This window comes from Nannobrachium achirus (genome assembly GCF_963921795.1).
Source record: "Nannobrachium achirus genome assembly, chromosome: 1".
NCBI lineage: Eukaryota > Metazoa > Chordata > Actinopteri > Myctophiformes > Myctophidae > Nannobrachium > Nannobrachium achirus.
In genome coordinates this window covers 11,204,752-11,223,661 of record NC_137810.1, presented here as the reverse complement: position 1 = coordinate 11,223,661, position 18,910 = coordinate 11,204,752, and the positions used below count along the sequence as shown (strand labels likewise).

General features: G+C 41.1%; 1 protein-coding gene across 4 annotated transcripts in view; it reads right to left on the bottom strand.

The window, feature by feature from the left end:
* Positions 1-18,910, bottom strand: part of osbpl1a (oxysterol binding protein-like 1A) — a 46,321-nt gene that overhangs the window by 19,621 nt on the left and 7,790 nt on the right. For 3 of the 4 annotated variants that reach the window (XM_080721523.1, XM_080721522.1, XM_080721524.1), the window contains exons 8-16: positions 18,464-18,531; positions 17,232-17,276; positions 15,739-15,812; positions 14,705-14,768; positions 13,831-13,932; positions 11,465-11,590; positions 10,259-10,340; positions 9,115-9,221; positions 576-738 (exon numbers count right to left, since the gene is read on the bottom strand). In XM_080721523.1, the coding sequence (XP_080577649.1) occupies positions 576-738; positions 9,115-9,221; positions 10,259-10,340; positions 11,465-11,590; positions 13,831-13,932; positions 14,705-14,768; positions 15,739-15,812; positions 17,232-17,276; positions 18,464-18,531 (831 nt within the window). The remainder of the gene's footprint in view (positions 1-575; positions 739-9,114; positions 9,222-10,258; positions 10,341-11,464; positions 11,591-13,830; positions 13,933-14,704; positions 14,769-15,738; positions 15,813-17,231; positions 17,277-18,463; positions 18,532-18,910) is intronic. The other variant, XM_080721525.1, reaches the window with a different exon arrangement.

Below are 18,910 nucleotides of genomic sequence, written 5' to 3'. Positions count from 1 at the left end.
TTCTTTGCCGTGCAAGTATTCCAATTAGCTGTAGTGTGAAATGGCTTCAAGTAGTTCTAGCACAACATTCAAAACACTTGTAACACGAGGAGACATGTTGACACCAAAGCCATCCACCACACAAGACAGTGTTCCAGTGCCCCATAAAGGTGTAGACGTTCAACCGTACAAAATAATCGATAATACAATAAAGCCTATTTTAGGCACGCAGGTGAAAAGTTATTTTTTTGTATTTATTTTTTGTAAATAGTGAAAATAGCTGATCTACAAGCTCACAACTTTAGATCCACTATTTTCAATAATTTTGCAATATACAAAATGTGCATTTGTATACTGTCAAGAGTTAACGGGAGACCTTGAACATTTTAAAGTTTGAGAACCATTGATATATACAATATAATAGACATTTAAGAAGCGCTTCTCAATGATGCAGTTAATCGGAAAAGTAATCGATAGGACAATCGCTAAGGAAATACTCGATGGTTTCCAGCCCGATAAAAAGGCGAACATCGAAGCCGTTCTCAAAACTCTTCCATCGTCACCGGTGTAGTTTTAATAAAACAGTTGAGACTCACCAGACACGGCGTCGTAGAACTCATCCTCGCTGAGGGCGCTGCGCGGAGACGACCCCTTGACGACGGATTGCTCCAGTTCGTGGTGCTCTGTGGCGAGCGTCTGCAGCGCCTCCGACAAGATCTTATTCTTCTCCACCTCCTGCTCCAGTTTCAGACTGCGTACCTGGATACACACGCACGCACGCACGCACGCACGCACGCACACAAGCACGCACGCACGCACGCAAGCAAGTCACACACACACACAAACAAAAGAATCAACAAGCAGTCAACAACACACACCTGTGATAAAAGTCACAGCTGAAAAGAATGCGTAACACTCAACGAATGACAAATAACTGCACTGCAGACGATAAGAATGACCAGCCCATACCAAATCCAGTTTCAGAGATTAATAGAAACATGGGAAAACGTCATGTAACTGCTTTTCAGGGCTGTGAGTAAATAACCCCTTTTTGAGACTTAAACAACAAAAAAAACATTTTTTTTATTCTCCAGAACACAACATTTTTTTAAAGAATATACAACAAATTATTGCAAAAAAAAAAAAAAAAAAAGAGAAAATAGCAGATCTACAAGCTCGCAATGAGACACATTGTGAGCTTGTAGATCAGCTATTTTCAAATCCCCTGTGTAAACGTACACAGCATGGTAACCTCCCTGCTACAGTGAAGTTAACAGACATCATAGACAGGCCCAGGACGGAGGCAACAGCATCACGGGGCCTCTAGACGGGACCCGGCGCTGACAGAGAGAGACATGTTTTCTCTGTAACGGAGGACAAGGTATCCTGAAGCGGCCGTCTCAGATGGCTCGCCAGACAACCTGACTCCGGTGGACGAGAGGAGATCAAATGACAGCGGTGGACTTGGAATATGAACCTCTCATTTGGGCATCAGAGCGGAAAACGTGAATAGAGGTGTGCTAGGGGTGCAATGGTTAATCGAACGATTCCATTTGATCGATTATGAAAACAAATATCGATAATCGAGTTGAATTAAAAACACATGCGATTTGGGGGGGAAATATTTCGCTTTTTTTCCTCCCCCGAACACAGGCCATTTGTGTTCCTACAGACCAGTGGTTCCCAAACATTTTAGCTCGAGACCCAAAAGAGAAATTAGACATTTCCCCCGGCCGGGACCCAAACTAGTCAAAACAGCAGATCTACAAGCTCAAAACTCGCCGCTTCATGCAGCATTGTGAGCTTGTAGATCGGCTATTTTCACTACTTGTTTTCTAATTTATGGAATTTCTTCGATTTTTCTTTGATTCCTAAAAAAGGAGAGAGAAATAGTATTCACAGACATGCACAAACAAACTCATGCTCATGGATGTATAGTATGTGCCCAAATGCCAGTCGGTGAACAAACTGAACATGCCCACATCCACCAAAGGCAGTCAACCCCATTATATGGGGTTGGTTATCAGCCGCAGAGCTACATACAGTAACAAGCTGAATTCAAGTAATAGTGTTGGCCTTATTGCCTCCATCTACTGTAACAATGCTATTTCAGCACCTCCGTGCTGAAAGCATGAGAGTCCTGCATGTCATAGTCATCTGGAATGCAATGAGGCTTAGCTCACTTATAAGCTGCTAGTTATACTAGGGGTGCAACAGTCAATTGAACTAATCGATTTAATCTAATATTTAAAATACCGGTAATTGGTAATTGATACGTTTATAGAATAATAAATCCCTTATTTTGGGCGTGTCATTATAGTAGGGTCTCAACCTGAGGTTCTGTGACCATCCTCTGGGAAGGATGGTTTGATGATTGATTTGACCTCTATGGACCCTTTATAAAAGATTTAGACCCCATGTCCCTCGCAAAAATGCCAGCAAAATGTTTGACAGCTAGGGTAATTTTCAGTCTCATTCACTTACTATACACTACACTATAAAGGCAAAAATGACTCCCAAAAAATCTGCTTTAAGTGGGATGTGAGGGGTAAAAATAGGGGTGTTTAATTATTCTGAATCCATTGGAAGCATTTGTTTTGCATGAAAAACATTCCTTGGAACAAGAACGGCCAACAAAACTATGGTTTAGTGATGAGTCATCAATTTTCACAGTCTTTTGGGGTCCATTCCTTGGGCTTTTGGGGCCCAAGGAATGTTTTTCATGCAAAACAAATGCTTCCAATGGATTCAGAATAATTAAACACCCCTATTTTGACCCCTCACATCCCACTTAAAGCAGATTTTTTGGGAGTCATTTTTGCCTTTATAGTGTAGTGTATAGTAAGTGAATGAGACTGAAAATTACCCTAGCTGTCAAACATTTTGCTAGCATTTTTGCGAGGGACATGGGGTCTAAATCTTTTATAAAGGGTCCATAGAGGTCAAATCAATCATCAAACCATCCTTCCCAGAGGATGGTCACAGATCCTCAGATTGAGACCCTACTATATAGGCGATACATAAGGTTTCAAAGAATTTAAATACATGTCAAAAATAGTGAAAATAGATGATGGCACCATTGTGTGACTAAGTATGAAAGTACAAAGTATGAAATAACAAAAAAGTAATCGATACAATAATCAATATCAGGTTAAAAGTTAAGCTCGGCTGTGGTTAAAAGCCAAATAAAATAAAAAAAGTCTTAAGCAGGGAACTCGATGGACTGGGCAGACATGATGTGAAGGGAAATGTCATTCCAGAGCCTGGGGGCAACCACAGGCTACTGCAAAAGCACGATAGCCCCTTGTTATCAGTCGGGCGGTAGCCGTGGGGGTCAGTAATGAGAGGTCAGCTTAAAGCTCTAACTGGGTTTTGGTGTTGAACCAGTTCAGCCAGTTAAGAGCTGGGGGCCAGCCCGTTAATGGATGGAAGCTAAAATAAAGTTATCACCATTTTTAATTCAATCCTGCTGTTTAATTAATTCAATCCCCCCATTCTCTGGAACTGCCTTCCAGCTAGAGAACAGCTTTCTCTAGCTTTTAACGTTGCTTATTTATCTGCCTTTTACCACGTTTTATAATGTTTTATGTTAAATTTTGCTGTCCTGTGATTGTTGTACTGGCTTGTTTTTCATTGTTGCCTTCCCTGTACAGCACTTTACGCACTGTCTATTGTTGTAAAGGTGCTAAATAAATTAAGTTTGATTTGATTTGATTCGATTCGATTCAGTTTGATCCTAAATTTGACAGGGAGCCAATGGAGCGAGGCCAGGACTGGGGAGATGTGAGGAGGCACGCAGCTGCATTCTGGACCAACTGCAAGCGCCTGACCGATGACTGGTCAATGCCAGATTATAAAGCATTGCAGTAGTCTAGCCTGGATGAAATAAAGGCATGAATCAACATTTTGAGCTGCTTGGGAGGGAGATATGCTTTTACCTTGGCGATTAATCGCAGCTGAAAAAAAGCTGGAATTGATGACAGAACCGATTTGTTTATGACATTTAAAAGAGCTATCAAATAACGTGTTTTACAGAGAGGCGGAGGTTGGGGCTGATGGTACCCAGGGTATAGGACAGGGATCGGCAACTCAAAATGTTGAAAGAGCCATATTGGACAAAAAAAAAACCCAAAACAAATCTGTCTGGAGCCGCAAAAAATTATAAAAGCCTTACATATCGTCGTTGTCGGGTGGAAACCTTGTATGTCCAAAACTTTGTTTTGTATTTATCATTTAAAATACACATGATACACATGATACAGCACACAACGCCTCGCACCGCGAGGCGTTGTGTGCTTGTAGATCGGCTGTTTTCACTACTTTTGTGCGTCAGTCTTGTATGATGAAGCAGGGCTTTACTTTGCGGGGAAAAAAAAAGAAAACTAAAAAAAAACATACAAATTTGAAACTTGGAGATACAAGGTTTCTGCCCGACAGTGACGATAAAAAATCGTTAAAACTAAAAATATTTTTTCCCCCCATCTTTTTCCATTTTCATAAATTTTTGAAAAAGCTCTAGGGAGCCACTAGGGTGGCGCTAAAGAGCCGCATGCGGCTCTAGAGCCACGGGTTGCTGGCCCCCGGTATAGGAGGAGGAGGAGGAGGAAGTGAGAGTAGTTGAATAGTAACCTAAATAGTATTGTCATAATTCTATGCCCACAAGTTGCCACAACTACAACACACAACGTAGACAATAGTAGAATAAAGGGTGTGCTTCCATGCAAGCAAAGCTTAGAATAAACAGCACCTGTACTTTCCAACATACAGTGCCTACTTTCATATCACAAGGAAGGCATCAGTGGCGATGGTGGCGATGCGTGCCCCAAGGGACCGGACCTTCGGGGACGCACCACCGCCCCCCCCCCCCCCCCCCCCCCCCCCGCGCGTGCACATGCGCGCAAATTGTATGCCTTTTTCATTCTTCTTTTTCTTTTACAAAACTGGTTAACAATGAACAGCAGACTGTGTACAAGGCAAGCACGCTGGGTAGGCTTAACCTAATTAGCACTACACACATACTCCAAACCAAGACTTCCAAACCAATGCCAATATAAGGATTAAATAGATGTGCGCTGCTGACAGACAGAGCCACACAAGACACAACCAGCGCAACCAATCGAAACGTCCATTTAACATAGCGCGCTTTACAAAGCAAAACGCACTGTCCACCATCATGTAACAACACCAGCTATCAATGCAAAGAAAGACCACGTCAAGAAAGACCCACATTAAATAGACAAAAACAGGCCTAAGTGTATCAATCTGTCTTTCAATGTTATATGAGATACATAAAGTGGTTCCTGTGTAAATAGGCTGTAAGGTTTACTAGGATCTCCTTTTAGCTGACCAGTGATTTGTACTGTCATGAAACTGTACCTTTTCCAATTGCAAACTTCTAATACATTCTTCAATGATCAATCAATGGAAATTAAATGCACAGCGGCATATCCAGCAATATACATTAATTCAGTTTCTCTCACCAATGAAGTTGTTCACTTGAAGAAAAGAAAAACATCCTCCTGTCCTTTTGGGTGAATTTCTCAAAGATGGGTTCATAAAGCTATCATTCCTTTTAAGTTCTGTCCATCTTTTCATAAAACAGTCTTCTTGAAAAAGGCAACGATAATAATAAATCCACAGCGTTCACTCCAGCTGCAGCCATGTTGCGTCTGTTTACTTTACAAGTTTCACGTGTTGTGCATAGTGAGTGTGAAACATGCTTGTTGTTCCACTCCAAGTCCCGGAAAAGCCGTGTTGTGATTGGCCAGTAGTCACTTGACTCATTTTGATTGGTGGTTGAACGTGGGTGTTCCGTATACCCTTGACCAGAGCCCTCAAAATATGATTGGTTGATCAAACTGTCAATCCACACCAAGGCTTGTATTATGGGGAACTGGCTCAGGGAATTCTAGAAGTACTGCGAGTGAGAGTAGAAAAAATCTCTCATTGGCTGTTATTTTTCCCAGCACACAAGCACTCCCTATGCACAGAACTTGGGGAAGAAACAACTACAACGAGTATAGCGAGCGAAACAGTGCAGTTTAACAGATTACCAACACAAATAATTGTAATTATTTTAATAAAAATAATAAAAAATAAAAATATATTTTTTATTTAAAAATAAAAATATTATTTTCTTTCTTCTGAGGATCCCTGGGTCTTCTCTGAATACCCTGAAGGTCCTGAAAATTCGCCACTGGAGGCATGTACACTAAGTGTACTAACTAGAATGTATAGAGAGAGGTGTTTGACGGAAAAAAAGAAGAACTAGAAGAAGTGCTCTTCCGAGCACATGTCTCCACCAGGCCACGAGTCCTGGTGGTGCTATAATAGGCAAATGGGTGGCATGTGTTCTTCACCAATCTTAGACCTTTCATGGCGCCACCATGAGGCTGATTTGAACATTTTGTAGTGTAATTTCTTCCTTGGCCTTTTGTGAATGTGCGTGCACAATTTCATTACAATTGCACGCTGTGTTTGATTTGAGGCATTTTGTTCGAAACGGAGCAATCTGGCAAAGTTTGGAGGCCACTCTTAGCTAATCAGGATGGAATATTTAATGTGGGACAGATCTGTCTTGATCATATGACTGTAGAGATACTGTGTACTGATTTGTGTTAATTGTGGGTAAAATCTGAAGGAGTAATATCCAAGAAATGTGTCTTACATAAGTCGGCCTCCTGGTGGCGCTATAAAAGGCTGATGTGAAAAATGCAAGGAAATGTTTTTTTCCTTGGCCTACTATAGGGAGTGCGCTTACAAATTTTGAAACTGATCGGTGGAGTTATAGGTAAAACCACAAATTGGCCTGTTATAGCGCCACCATGAGGCTGATTTAAAAAAATTGAAGTGGCATTTCTTCCTCGGCCTAGCGGGAACGTGTGTGCGCGATTTCATGTTAATTGCACTCTGCGTTTGATTTGAGGCATTTTGTCCAAAACGGACCAATCTTACAAACTTTGAAAGCCAATCTCAGCCAATCAGGATGGAATATGGACAATCAGACAGATCCATGTCAATCACATGACTGTAGAGATACTGTCTACCGATTTGTGTGATTTTTGGACAAAATCTGTAGGAGTCTGGCCAAAAGGTAGTTTTGCACAAATTGGCCTCCTGGTGGCGCTAGAACAGGCCCATGTGAAAAATATGGGGCAGAGGTTCTGAATTGGGATCCAGGGAGTGCGCTTACAAAGTTTGAAACTGATCGGTGGAGTTATAGGTAAAACCACGAATCGGCCTGTTATAGCGCCACCATGAGGCTGATTTCCGAAATGTGATGTGGCATTTCTTCCTCGTCCTAGTGGGAACGTATGTGCGCGATTTCGTGATAATTGCACTCTGCGTTTGTGATTTGAGGCATTTTGCCCAAAATGGACCAATCTTACAAACTTTGAAAGCCAATATCAGCCAATGAGGATGGAATATGGACAATCAGACAGATCCGTGTCGATCACATGACTGTAGAGATACTGTCTACCGATTTGCGTGATTTTTGGACAAAATCTGTAGGAGTAGTGTACAGAAATGTGTTTTGCACACATCGGCCTCATGGTGGCGCTAGAACAGGGCCATTTGAAAAATGTGGGGCAGAGGTTCTGAATTGGCAGCCAGGGAGTGTGTGTGCTCATTTTGGCAGCGACCGGGCCAACGGTGCCGGAGATTAGCTGTTAACAAACTTGGAGGACGGACGGAAGGACGGACGCACGCACGGACGGACGGACGCACGGACAGGGGCGAAAACATACTCTCCCCCTGCCTTCGGCTGGTGGAGACAATCACCAGAACAATAATTGTTTGTAGGCTACTCATACAAAGGCTTCGAATTTTATTTTGAGGATGCACAGATTAAGTGTTGTTAATCACAAAATGCTCTCTCCTGTTCATTGTGGAATCTGCACATTTCGGTATACAGTGTAGCTAGAGTACAGTATACCATACAGTATACAGTGTAGCTAGAGTACAGTATACCATACAGTAGGTATACAGTGTAGCTAGAGTACAGTATACCATACAGTAGGTGTGTGTGTGTATACAGTGTAGCTAGAGTACAGTATACCATACAGTAGGTGTGTGTGTGTATACAGTGTAGCTAGAGTACAGTATACCATACAGTAGGTGTGTGTGTGTATACAGTGTAGCTAGAGTACAGTATACCATACAGTAGGTGTGTGTGTGTATACAGTGTAGCTAGAGTACAGTATACCATACAGTATACAGTGTAGCTAGAGTACAGTATACCATACAGTAGGTGTGTGTGACCGAATTGAATAACTGTGAGATGTAATTAGAATTAAACCACAGAGAGGGGATGACAGAAGCTCTTTCAACCAGCCGTCCCTATTTTGAGCATGCCATTATAGAGGTCTCATTACAGTAGACATCTTTCAACACGATGTGAGCTTGTACATCAGTGTTTTTGCTGTGCAATAGTTTCACACAACAAAGTATACATAAGGTTAAAGGTGGTATAAGTAGTATTTATTTGTTAACATTTGTGTTAAATAGCTCTAATTTCCAAATTGCAAAAAGTAACAGGAGTCTCCAGCTCTTTAGTTAACCAAAAATATATTTATCCAATCAGGCGGGAGCACTCTTCCAGGATAAACAAGTTAAATCGGAAGTGATGAAACGATAAAATAGCAGACAAGATTGTAACACGTTTCAATTGAAGCTGATAAATCAGCTTTGCAGGGTTCTCTCTCTCTCTTTATTGCATAGAATTGGTATCCTTTATTCTTATGTGTATTTATACTTGTGGATAAGAATGAATATTGATGACAATATGGGAGGAGGGTTGGGGAAGGGAAGAGAATAGGAGAAAAAAGATCTATTTGAAAATCTATTTACTAAAGAGCTGTCGACACAGGAGACCCCTGTTACAGAAAAACACTCATATAGCAATGATTGGATTTAGAGCTTTTTAACAAAACAAAGGTATTCAAACTAAAATAAATCATCCCTCCTTCGAATTGTGATATTTATCAATTTATGAGATTCCCCATGGACCGTTCATCCAGGATCTTAACATTAACTAACTAAACACCAGTTCCTCCCAGTATGTAAATGGCTTGTTGCTGCTGGAGCAGGCCAAAAGGCGTGACAGATAGCAGTAACAGGAGCCCTGACACCTACCCCTTCCTGCTTGTTGAAGAGGCTGAGACAGACGTTCAGATTGTAGCAGGTGTCGCTGGACAACACACACACCTCACGCATCTTCTGCAGCAGGGCGGGCGGGAACCCTGAGGGGACAAAAAGGCCGTCCAATGTAAACAACCAGGAGCAATAGTAGAAATGCATTGAGGTGAAAGCAGGGGAGAAGTCAAATATCAACAGGTATTTATGTTTAAAGGACAACTTTAGTTTTTTACAACAAGGGTTCATATTTTAGATTGTAATTAAAGAATATAAAAGATGAGTGTTAAAATTATTTCATTTACTTATTTCTATTGTTTTAGAGATTCTTATGTCAGTGGTTTGGGGCATGCGTACAAGTGGCAAAATATGTCATTTTACAGAGAATAAGCCCATTCCCAAGATACAACGCAACCTTTCATGGTTGGATGTGATTTATGGGGGCTAGAAGTGTTATAGCAATAAAGAAACTGCTGGCTTATTGTGTCTAAAAAGACATATTTAGCCACGAGTACGCATGCCCCCATGCGTACGCATGCCCCACATTTTAGCACGGTAAACGCGATAAAACAATAGAACAAAGCAAATTAAAACATTTTAACACTCACTTTTTCTTTTATCTAATTACAATCTAAAATATGAACCCTTGTTGTAAAAAAACAAAGTTGTCCTTTAACCACTTTAAGCATGTGTTATGAGCTTGTAGATCTGCTATTGTCCAAGAATAGAGACGCTAGATTTCATGTGTTCAACTTAATTATGTTTTATGACACGTGCAGGAGAAAGAGAATGGCATGCGTTGTACCCCAGGCTTTATATGGACCTAAACCCTTTGCGTGGTACAACAATCAGCACACACTCACTACCTTTACAATCTGCACTTTGTTTACAGTACAACACAACACATACACATTTTGCATATTTGCATATCAAAGCAGCACATTGCTAACACTTTTGTGTATTTATGGTGTGTGGGGGTTAAATACAGTCACGTACATAGACGACTGATCAAGATGTTTAAACAACTACAAATACATATTTCACCAGTCCCCATCTTATGTAGACATTCAATAAGTAGGCGTTCAAAGATAAAGACTTGAAAAAAGAAAAACATAAAGAAAGAAATTAAAGAAAGATATTTTACGTTCTGCCAGTCCGTCTTCTTTCACCATGGACAAGAAGCTGGTCACCTCCTTCTCCAGATTGTTGTGGCTGGCCTCTGCTGTCTGGTAACAAAGAGGAACACACTCCATATTTGGGCGTAGCTGCATTTGGAACTCCTTATAAAGTCACAATAACATAACAACGTGGTCTAATGGCACGCCTGCCGACCGGTCCCCTATTAACCCAATTTTAATACCAGTAAGACGCCCTAAGGGCAAGAAGCGACCCCGCCCGCGCACATGGGTGCGTCGAGCTGGTCCAGTCATCACTGTGATGTCAGAACAGGTCAGCTGTATCCATATATGGAGTCCGTGAGGTCAGATGTAGAGGTATTGACCAGCTCCATATATGGATGATAGGTGATGATCCAGTCGTCTCCATGTATGGATATACAGGGTTTGATGAGGTCAGTGTTGTGATCTCCATATATGGAGATACAGAATTCATTTGCAAATCAAGACTGCAGATAGTCAGCAGTCTTGATTTGCAATTGAATTCTGTCTTGACCATATATGAGCATTGCCAAACATGGCCTTAATATATGGGCATTCCCAGATATGGGCGTATTATTGATGACATGAGGGGATCTTCATATATGGGCATGGATATCCAGGTGATGATAGTCAGCAGTCTTTGACAGTCAACAATGGGATGTCAGAACAGAGAATGTGGTCGGAGCCTCCCGAAATACAGCACACGAAGAAGAACACAGCCGGCTGGTATTAGTTTAGCCTGGGACGGCTTCCAATTTCGGGCTTTTGATCCGGTCTAGACCGGATGGTATCCTACGTCATTTTGTATTCAAAACGGACTACAGTTTGGCAGGAAACACCAAACCGGAAACAGTTTTAACCCCTACTTGCGCATGCGCTAACTACTTGCGCATGCGCTAACTGGGTTGAAACTGTTTCCGGTTTGGTGTTTCCTGCAAAAGTGTAGTCCGTTTTGAATACAAAATGACGTAGGATACCATCCGGTCTGGACCGGATCAAACGACCCGTTTGGTAAACGAAGACCAGGCTTTCCACCAGCGGAAAGCCTGGTGATGCAAGGTTAGTATTAGTTTAGTTGGCCAAAACAGCGCAACTAGCGGCCAATCATAGGAAGTTTTAGTTCCGTATTGGAGTCATTTTAAATCGGCGGAACTATGCCCCTGCCATGAACTAAACTGAGTTTTCTAGCTCACCTGCAGTGAGTCTGTGAGGCCGCTCAGTGACATCACTTCCTCCTCCTCGTCCTCCTCGCTGCCCTGGTCCTGGGAGCAGTAGTGTGTGCTGTAAGCAGAGTGCTCCTCCAGAGCCTCCACCCACGCCTAGGAGACATGATGGAGGACTGGACATTAGTATGCTGTAAGCAGAGTGCTCCTCCAGAGCCTCCACCCACGCCTAGGAGACATGATGGAGGGCTGGACATTAGTATGCTGTAAGCAGAGTGCTCCTCCAGAGCCTCCACCCACGCCTAGGAGACATGATGGAGGACTGGACATTAGTATGCTGTAAGCAGAGTGCTCCTCCAGAGCCTCCACCCACGCCTAGGAGACATGATGGAGGACTGGACATTAGTATGCTGTAAGCAGAGTGCTCTTCCAGAGCCTCCACCCACGCCTAGGAGACATGATGGAGGACTGGACATTAGTGCAGTGTTTCTCAACCTTCTTTCTGGGTAACCGGAAAACTCGCCCTAAAACAAACTCGACCCAAACTCGTTACCCGACGGGTCTGTGGCTTTAAGCTAGATGCAGAATAGACTAAAATCTAATATTTGCTTCTGGGGGTCCCTGGAACAAAATATTTTGTGATGGGAGTCTGTGGCCAAATACATATCATTCTGGGGGTCCTTCACATGACAAAGTTTGAGAAACACTGATGGCAACATAATTCTTTTTTTTTCCAGAAAATTGTTATGATTTAGAAGACATTTGTAGAATGTGCCTATCAGTGGTTAAGGGCCCCCAAAATGTGTTTTTGGCCGTGGACCCCCATCTCAAAATATTTTGTTCCACGGATGGACCCCTATCGCAAACGTTTTTGTTCCAGTGACCCCCAGAAGCACATATTTGATTTTAGTCTAATCTGCATCTAGCTTAAGGCCACAGACCCGTTGGGAAACGAGTTTGGGTCGAGTTTGTTTTAGGGCGAGTTTTCTGGTATTCTTTTTTTTGCATGGGCACACTTTTCATGTCCCAAGAATCCATGGGCACACCAAGATAATACAGGGGTGTAAATATCGTCACTGTCGGGAAGAAACCTTGGATCTCCAAGTTTCAAATGTGTATGTTTCTTCGCAAAGTAAAGCCCTGCTTCATCATACAAGGCTGTCGCACAACAGTAGTGAAAACAGAAGATCTACAAGCACACAACGTGTGCTTGTAGATCGGCTGTTTTCACTAGTTTAAATCATTTTTAAAATGATAAATACAATACTGGCTTTCAAGCAGTTTCAAGGGGCACACTTGATCCTTCTCAGGGGCACACCAAAGGTCCCCAGACACAGTGGTTGAGAAACACTGCATTAGTGGGTCAACTACTGTAGGTAGGGCTGTCACCATTATGACATTTCACATGACGATTAAATGTCACTCAAATAATAGCGATTAGCGATTTAATTGTGTTTTTGTTGTTGACAATTACATCTCTGTTTGCCTTGTAGGCTTTGAAGTTGCACATGGCAGATATGACACATAACCTAAATATACAAAGAAATGACTGACATATTCGACAACTTTATACTTAAAAGAACATTGATGCGACGCCTTTGTGAGCTTGTAGATCTGCTATTTCCACTATTTTTGAAAATGTTTGAAAATATATTCAATTTTTTCAACATGGAAACGATTGACGATTATGACAAAATAATCGTGATTATATCAAATAATTGCGATTAGATTATGTAATAATTGTGACAGGCCTAATTGTAGGGCTGAAGAAAGAAAAAGATAAAAGACACGCACATCCCGGACCAACTAGGCTGGGTGCTGGATCATTCAACATCTCCAAATAAAGAATGAAATCTGCACAACTCCTGTTACTCCTGTTTACGTGTGCATGAGGCGCAAGTTGGCACCTCGACAGAGTGCAGTTCTAGTTAATCATGTAATATTTTCAAAATGTCTTAGAAATAGAAAAAAAAAACGTGTTAATTTATACAGACAAATGATCAATTGTGTAAAAATAATTGTATGTAATCAATCATTGTGAGTGACAGGACTAGTGTCAACAAACAAAACTCCAACACCCACTGATCCATGAGAGGGAGGGAGAGAGACAAACAAACACACACTCTTGTCCAGGCCCGGATTTATAAGACATGAGGCCCCTGGGCAAGGGGAAATAAAGAGGCCCTCGTGTTAGAGGCTCTCAATGTTAATACCATAATAAAACAAAATGTACAGTAACTAAACACACATATCAATTTATTTGGATTGCAATACTTTAAAATGTCATAATTATTATTATTATTATTTCATTTATTTTTTTTCATTTATTTTTTAAAAGGCCCCCGGGCACTGCCCACCCTTGCCCAATGGTAAGTCCGGCCCTGCTCTTGTCTTACCTTTCTTGTAGCCTCTGGCTCATTTTTAGGTGAAACTTTGAAATGATGTAAGCTGTCATCAAAGCACTTGAGGGTAAAATAGCAGGTATCTTTCGCTTTGATCTGAAACATGGAATAGAAGATAAAGTGTAATTTTGTCAGAAAAGCAAGACATTCAAATCTGCAATGACAGGTATTGTACGTAAATGATCAATATCACTCAAAGGTAATATGCTATATTTACTTGACTTGTACAATAATTATACATCAGCATATGAGCTCATTTTTTGACAATAACGACTTGCCATAGGGAGGCCAGGTTGAAAGTGTCACAAGTAGTGGTGTCGAAAATAATCGATTCAGCAATACATCGCAATTCAGTTCAATTCAATTCAATTCAATGCAGCAACTTGACATAATCGATAAATCAATAATCGAAGCCTAAATATAATTATATGTAAAGAGTAAAGCCATCCTTTATCATACAAGTCTATCGCACAAAAAACTAGTGAAAATAGCCGATCTACAAGCACACAACGCCTCGCGATGCGAGGTGTTGTGTGCTTTTAGATCGGCAATTTTCACTAGTTTTAAATCATTTTTAAAATTATAAATACAAAATGAACGGTTTTAGTTTTAGACCCGACAACAACATTATAATATAATTTGAAATAAAAATGATGTTCTATATATGTGACTGCTTGTATTGACTGAAATTTGCCATGTTGTGCAGTGATATAGAAAAGTGTGATGTATCACAATGCATCATCGAATCAAATCAAATCAAATCAAATCAAATCGTTACCTTGTGAATCGTAATCGAATTGAATTGTGAGGGTAGTGCCAATGCACACCTTTAGTCACAGGGGACTATAAGCTTGACAACCTGACTTACCAGACAGTGGGCCTGTGTGAGGGACTTACAACCTTGCCTTCTGGTATTGGCTGCTGCGTCTGACCTTCAACAAGACACATTACAGTGAGAGACAGAGACAGACAGACAGAGAGAGAGGGGAATAAAAAGGGAGCGAGACAGAGAGAGTAAGGAAAGAATTGAAGTTAGATATTTCTAAAAGTATCACGTAACGCAGGTGTTTTCAAAGTGGGTGACGGGGCACCCTGGGGTGTCGTGACGGCAGTCCAGGGGTGCCGCGACATCATTTGATAATATTTGGAATTTATTTGGACACTTTGGAAAATATATTTAGTATCATTTTAAACTTGAAATACAAAGTTATTTTCAGTCAGTTCTAACCAAAATGGCTATTATCTCAACGTTTTCCTCGCAACATAATCACTAAAATATCATTACTGTCAGGCAGAAACATCTCTCGCACAAAATTAGTGAAAACAGCCGATCTACAAGCACACTCGCATCGAGGCGTTGTGCTTGTAGATCTGCTCACACTTTAGTGGTATTTTTCCTCTACTTGAGTATTTTCAATTTCCCAAACTTTTACTTCTACTCCACTACATCTCGGATTCAAATATTGTACTTACATTTGAAAACTTGAGTTACTAGTTACTTTGCAGATATAAATTATAAATAATATAATAAAACATACATAAACGACGAGTCCTATTTTATACCCAGGCTGTTTGAAAATAGCCACTGTTTGAAAATAGCAGATCTACAAGCTATACGAGCTTGTAGATCTGCTATTTTCAAACATATTGTACTTTTATGGGGCAGTCCCCCTTTTACATTTGGAGCTATATGTACATTTTGATGCCAATACCTTCCTACTTTTAGTACATTTTGAATTCCGTACTTTTGCTTGTAACAGAGAATTTCTATATTGCCTTATCGATACTTTTACTATGACAAAGAGAGAGTGAGAGACAGAGAGAGCATTTCTCCCATATTTGACATACCGTAGATTCTTTATTGGTGACATGTGATCAAAGTGGAGAGAGGAGGGTACATACTGTTTAGAGTACCAGGACAAGACCCCGTCCTGGAGGACCACCCAGTAGGAACGCCAGCCGAAAAACCTGGAACTCTGTGGGATCAAAGTACATTAGCTCTGCATTCCTTTTCTGTCCAGCATCAGGTGTCTGTCCATTGGCGTGTATCTAGGGCTGTCACGATTATGACATTTTGCATTATTAATTGTCACTCAAATAATTGCGATGATGATTTAATTGTGTTTTTGTTGTTGACAATTACATTTCTGTTTGGCTTGTAGGCTTCTTTATCTTTACCTAAAAAAGAACATTGATAGTGGAAATAATATACTAGTAAGACTCCCTAAATTGAGAGATAAGCGACCGTCATACACAAACTTTAGAAGGCAATGGTAGGCAATCAGGAGAGAATATGGAAAATGGGAAAGATTCATGTTGATGACATGACTTTAGATTATAATTACATCTAACGATGCTTCTCCTCCATTCACATTTGGTGAATGTAGCCTTGGCCAGGAAAATTTGATGTCTTCAGGCAGTAACCATCGATCATCAGGTGTTTCGACCCGTGAACCCTCCGCTACACCCTCCTGATGGCCGGGTCGGCAGTGGTGGCCAAATCACTGCCCATCTCCCCTCCTGGCCAAGGCTAAACTCCCCTCTCCTGCTCTATTTGTTTTTTTTCCCAACAAGAGGCTCCTCTGGGGAGGTATTGGGTGGGTCCCTCCTGAGGTCTTGAGGTGACACAGGTGCGTAGAAAGATAGTGTGTACCGTTCTGGGTGATTTTAGGGCAAAATCTGTAAGAGCAGTGTCCAAAAATTTGTTTTTCAAAAATCGGACAGATGGTGGCGCTAGATGGGACAGATGCATTTTGATGACATGACTGTAGAGATACTGTGTACCGCTTTGTGTGATTTTAGGGCGAAATCTGTAGGAGAAGTGTCCAAAAATGTGTTTGAAAAAATCGGCCAGATGGTGGCACTATATGGGACAGATCCATGTTGATGACATGAGTGTAGACCTACTTTGTACCGATCTGCGTGATTTTAGGGCAAATTGTAGGTGCTGTGTACAAAAATGTGTTTTGCAAGACTCTGCCTGATGGTGGCACTAGAAGAGGGCCATGTGAGAATTTAGGGGTGGAGGTTGTGGTTCTGCAGGCAAGGTGTGTGTGCAAAGTTTGGCATGGATAGGGGCAACGGTGGCGGAGATATGAGTAGGGGAAAGGTGTGACGTGTTACGTGTGACGTGACTGACAGACTGACTGACTGACTGACGGACAGCCTGTGGAGGTTTTGATAGTAACTGCGAACAAGCTGTAGATCTGCTATTTTCACTATTTTTTTTAAATCATTGAAAATATATGAAAATGTTTTCAACATGGAAACGATTATGACGATTATGACAAAATAATTGTGATTATGTCAAATAATTGTGATTAGACGATTATGTAATAATTGTGACAGGCCTACGTGTATGGTTAATATTTACTGATTGACAGTGTGTATTATACCTTCCACAGCAGGCCTTCGAAGATCTTGACATGCCGTGTCATACCCTGCAGCAGCCAGAAGTAAGAGAAACACAATAATACAATCAATTAGGTTTCAAAACCATTTTTCGAGTCGATGATGAAGCACAGAGTGTTATTTTTGTTTTACATCTGATTCTGAATATCATCCACATACTGTAATTGTCCTCGTGAGGTCATCTGTAGGCACTTCATTCAATCGGTGTGTTGTTGGGCATCGAATATATGAATGGGGGCTATATCAGGGGTTTTCAAAGTGGGTGACGGGGCACCCTGGGGTGCCGCGAGATAATTTGATAATACCGTATTTGGAATTTATTTGGACAAAAATATTTAGTATCATTTTAAACTTGAAGTACAAAGTTATTTTCAGTCAGTTCTAACCAAAATGGCTATTAATTCAAGGTTTTCCTCGCAACATAATCGCTAAAATATGCTATAAATATAAGGTGCTGGGAGTGAAAAGGATCAATATCGTCACTGTCAGGCAAAAACCTTGTGTATCTCCGAGGTTCAAATGTTTTTTGGTAAAATAAAAGCCCTACTTCATCATACAAAAGTGTCACACAAGTAGTGAAAATAGCAGATCTACAAGCACACAACGCCTCGCTTGCTTGTTGCTTGTAGGCGTGCTTGTAGATCTGCTATTTTCACTATTTTAAATCGTTTTTAAAATAATAACACAAAAAGAGAAGGTTTTGGACATACAAGGTTTCCACCCGACAAAGACAATATAATGTAGAGGTGCCCCGGATGAAAAAAAATATTCATGCGGTGCCGAGACAAAAAGGTTTGGGAACCCCTGCCTGGGCTATAAAAACCCACCCGTAACCGTACGGTCAATTTATGCCAAATGTCGAAATGACAAAAATGTGCTGTGGAGGACGTTTGTAAAGAGTGTCACATACCTCTGGAAAAGTGACCGGTGGCACACGCTTCATAAAGTGTTGTAATATGACCACGAGACTACTTTCACTTCCTTGTTTACATTTTGTGGTAACACTGTTGGCAAGTCGCAGACGGTATGCCATGTGAGACGCGTGGTGCCATGTGTCGTTGGACAATGTGACTCAAAGCATAAATTGGCATTTTAGCTGACATAGTATCAAATCTGTCATCATGCCCCTCTCTGTTTTCTGACCTTTCTAGAGAGAACACACACACGAGGGGAATTGGACTGACCACCGGGGGAAGACCACTGACAGGGTACTCACTCGATGGACGTTGCCTTCCAAGACTTGGGTCATCACAGTGTCGTTGGCCAGATCAAATACCGTCTGACCTGGGAGATATCGACACGTCACCAACAAAATTATGGAATTTCAGAACATGTTGCAGGTTCCATTGCCTGTCAAGTCTCTGCTGTGTTAACATTTTTACTTCCTATAAGCTGGAAGGCAAACACATTCTGTAGTGTCTCACTCACAGGACATGTGTATGAGGATTAAGTCTATTTCCTGTTATTTCAACGAAAATAAATGATTTTCAACAAGCACGTAATCTGTGCTAAGCTGCGACTTGTGCTTAACAATTTAGGACAGACCAAATAATAGCGGTCCCATCCTCTTTTACAGTACACTTTAATAAGACAGAATAAAGCCATAATAAGAAATAATATGTTGGTAATTAGAGCTAATATATTTTATTAGACAGAAACAAAG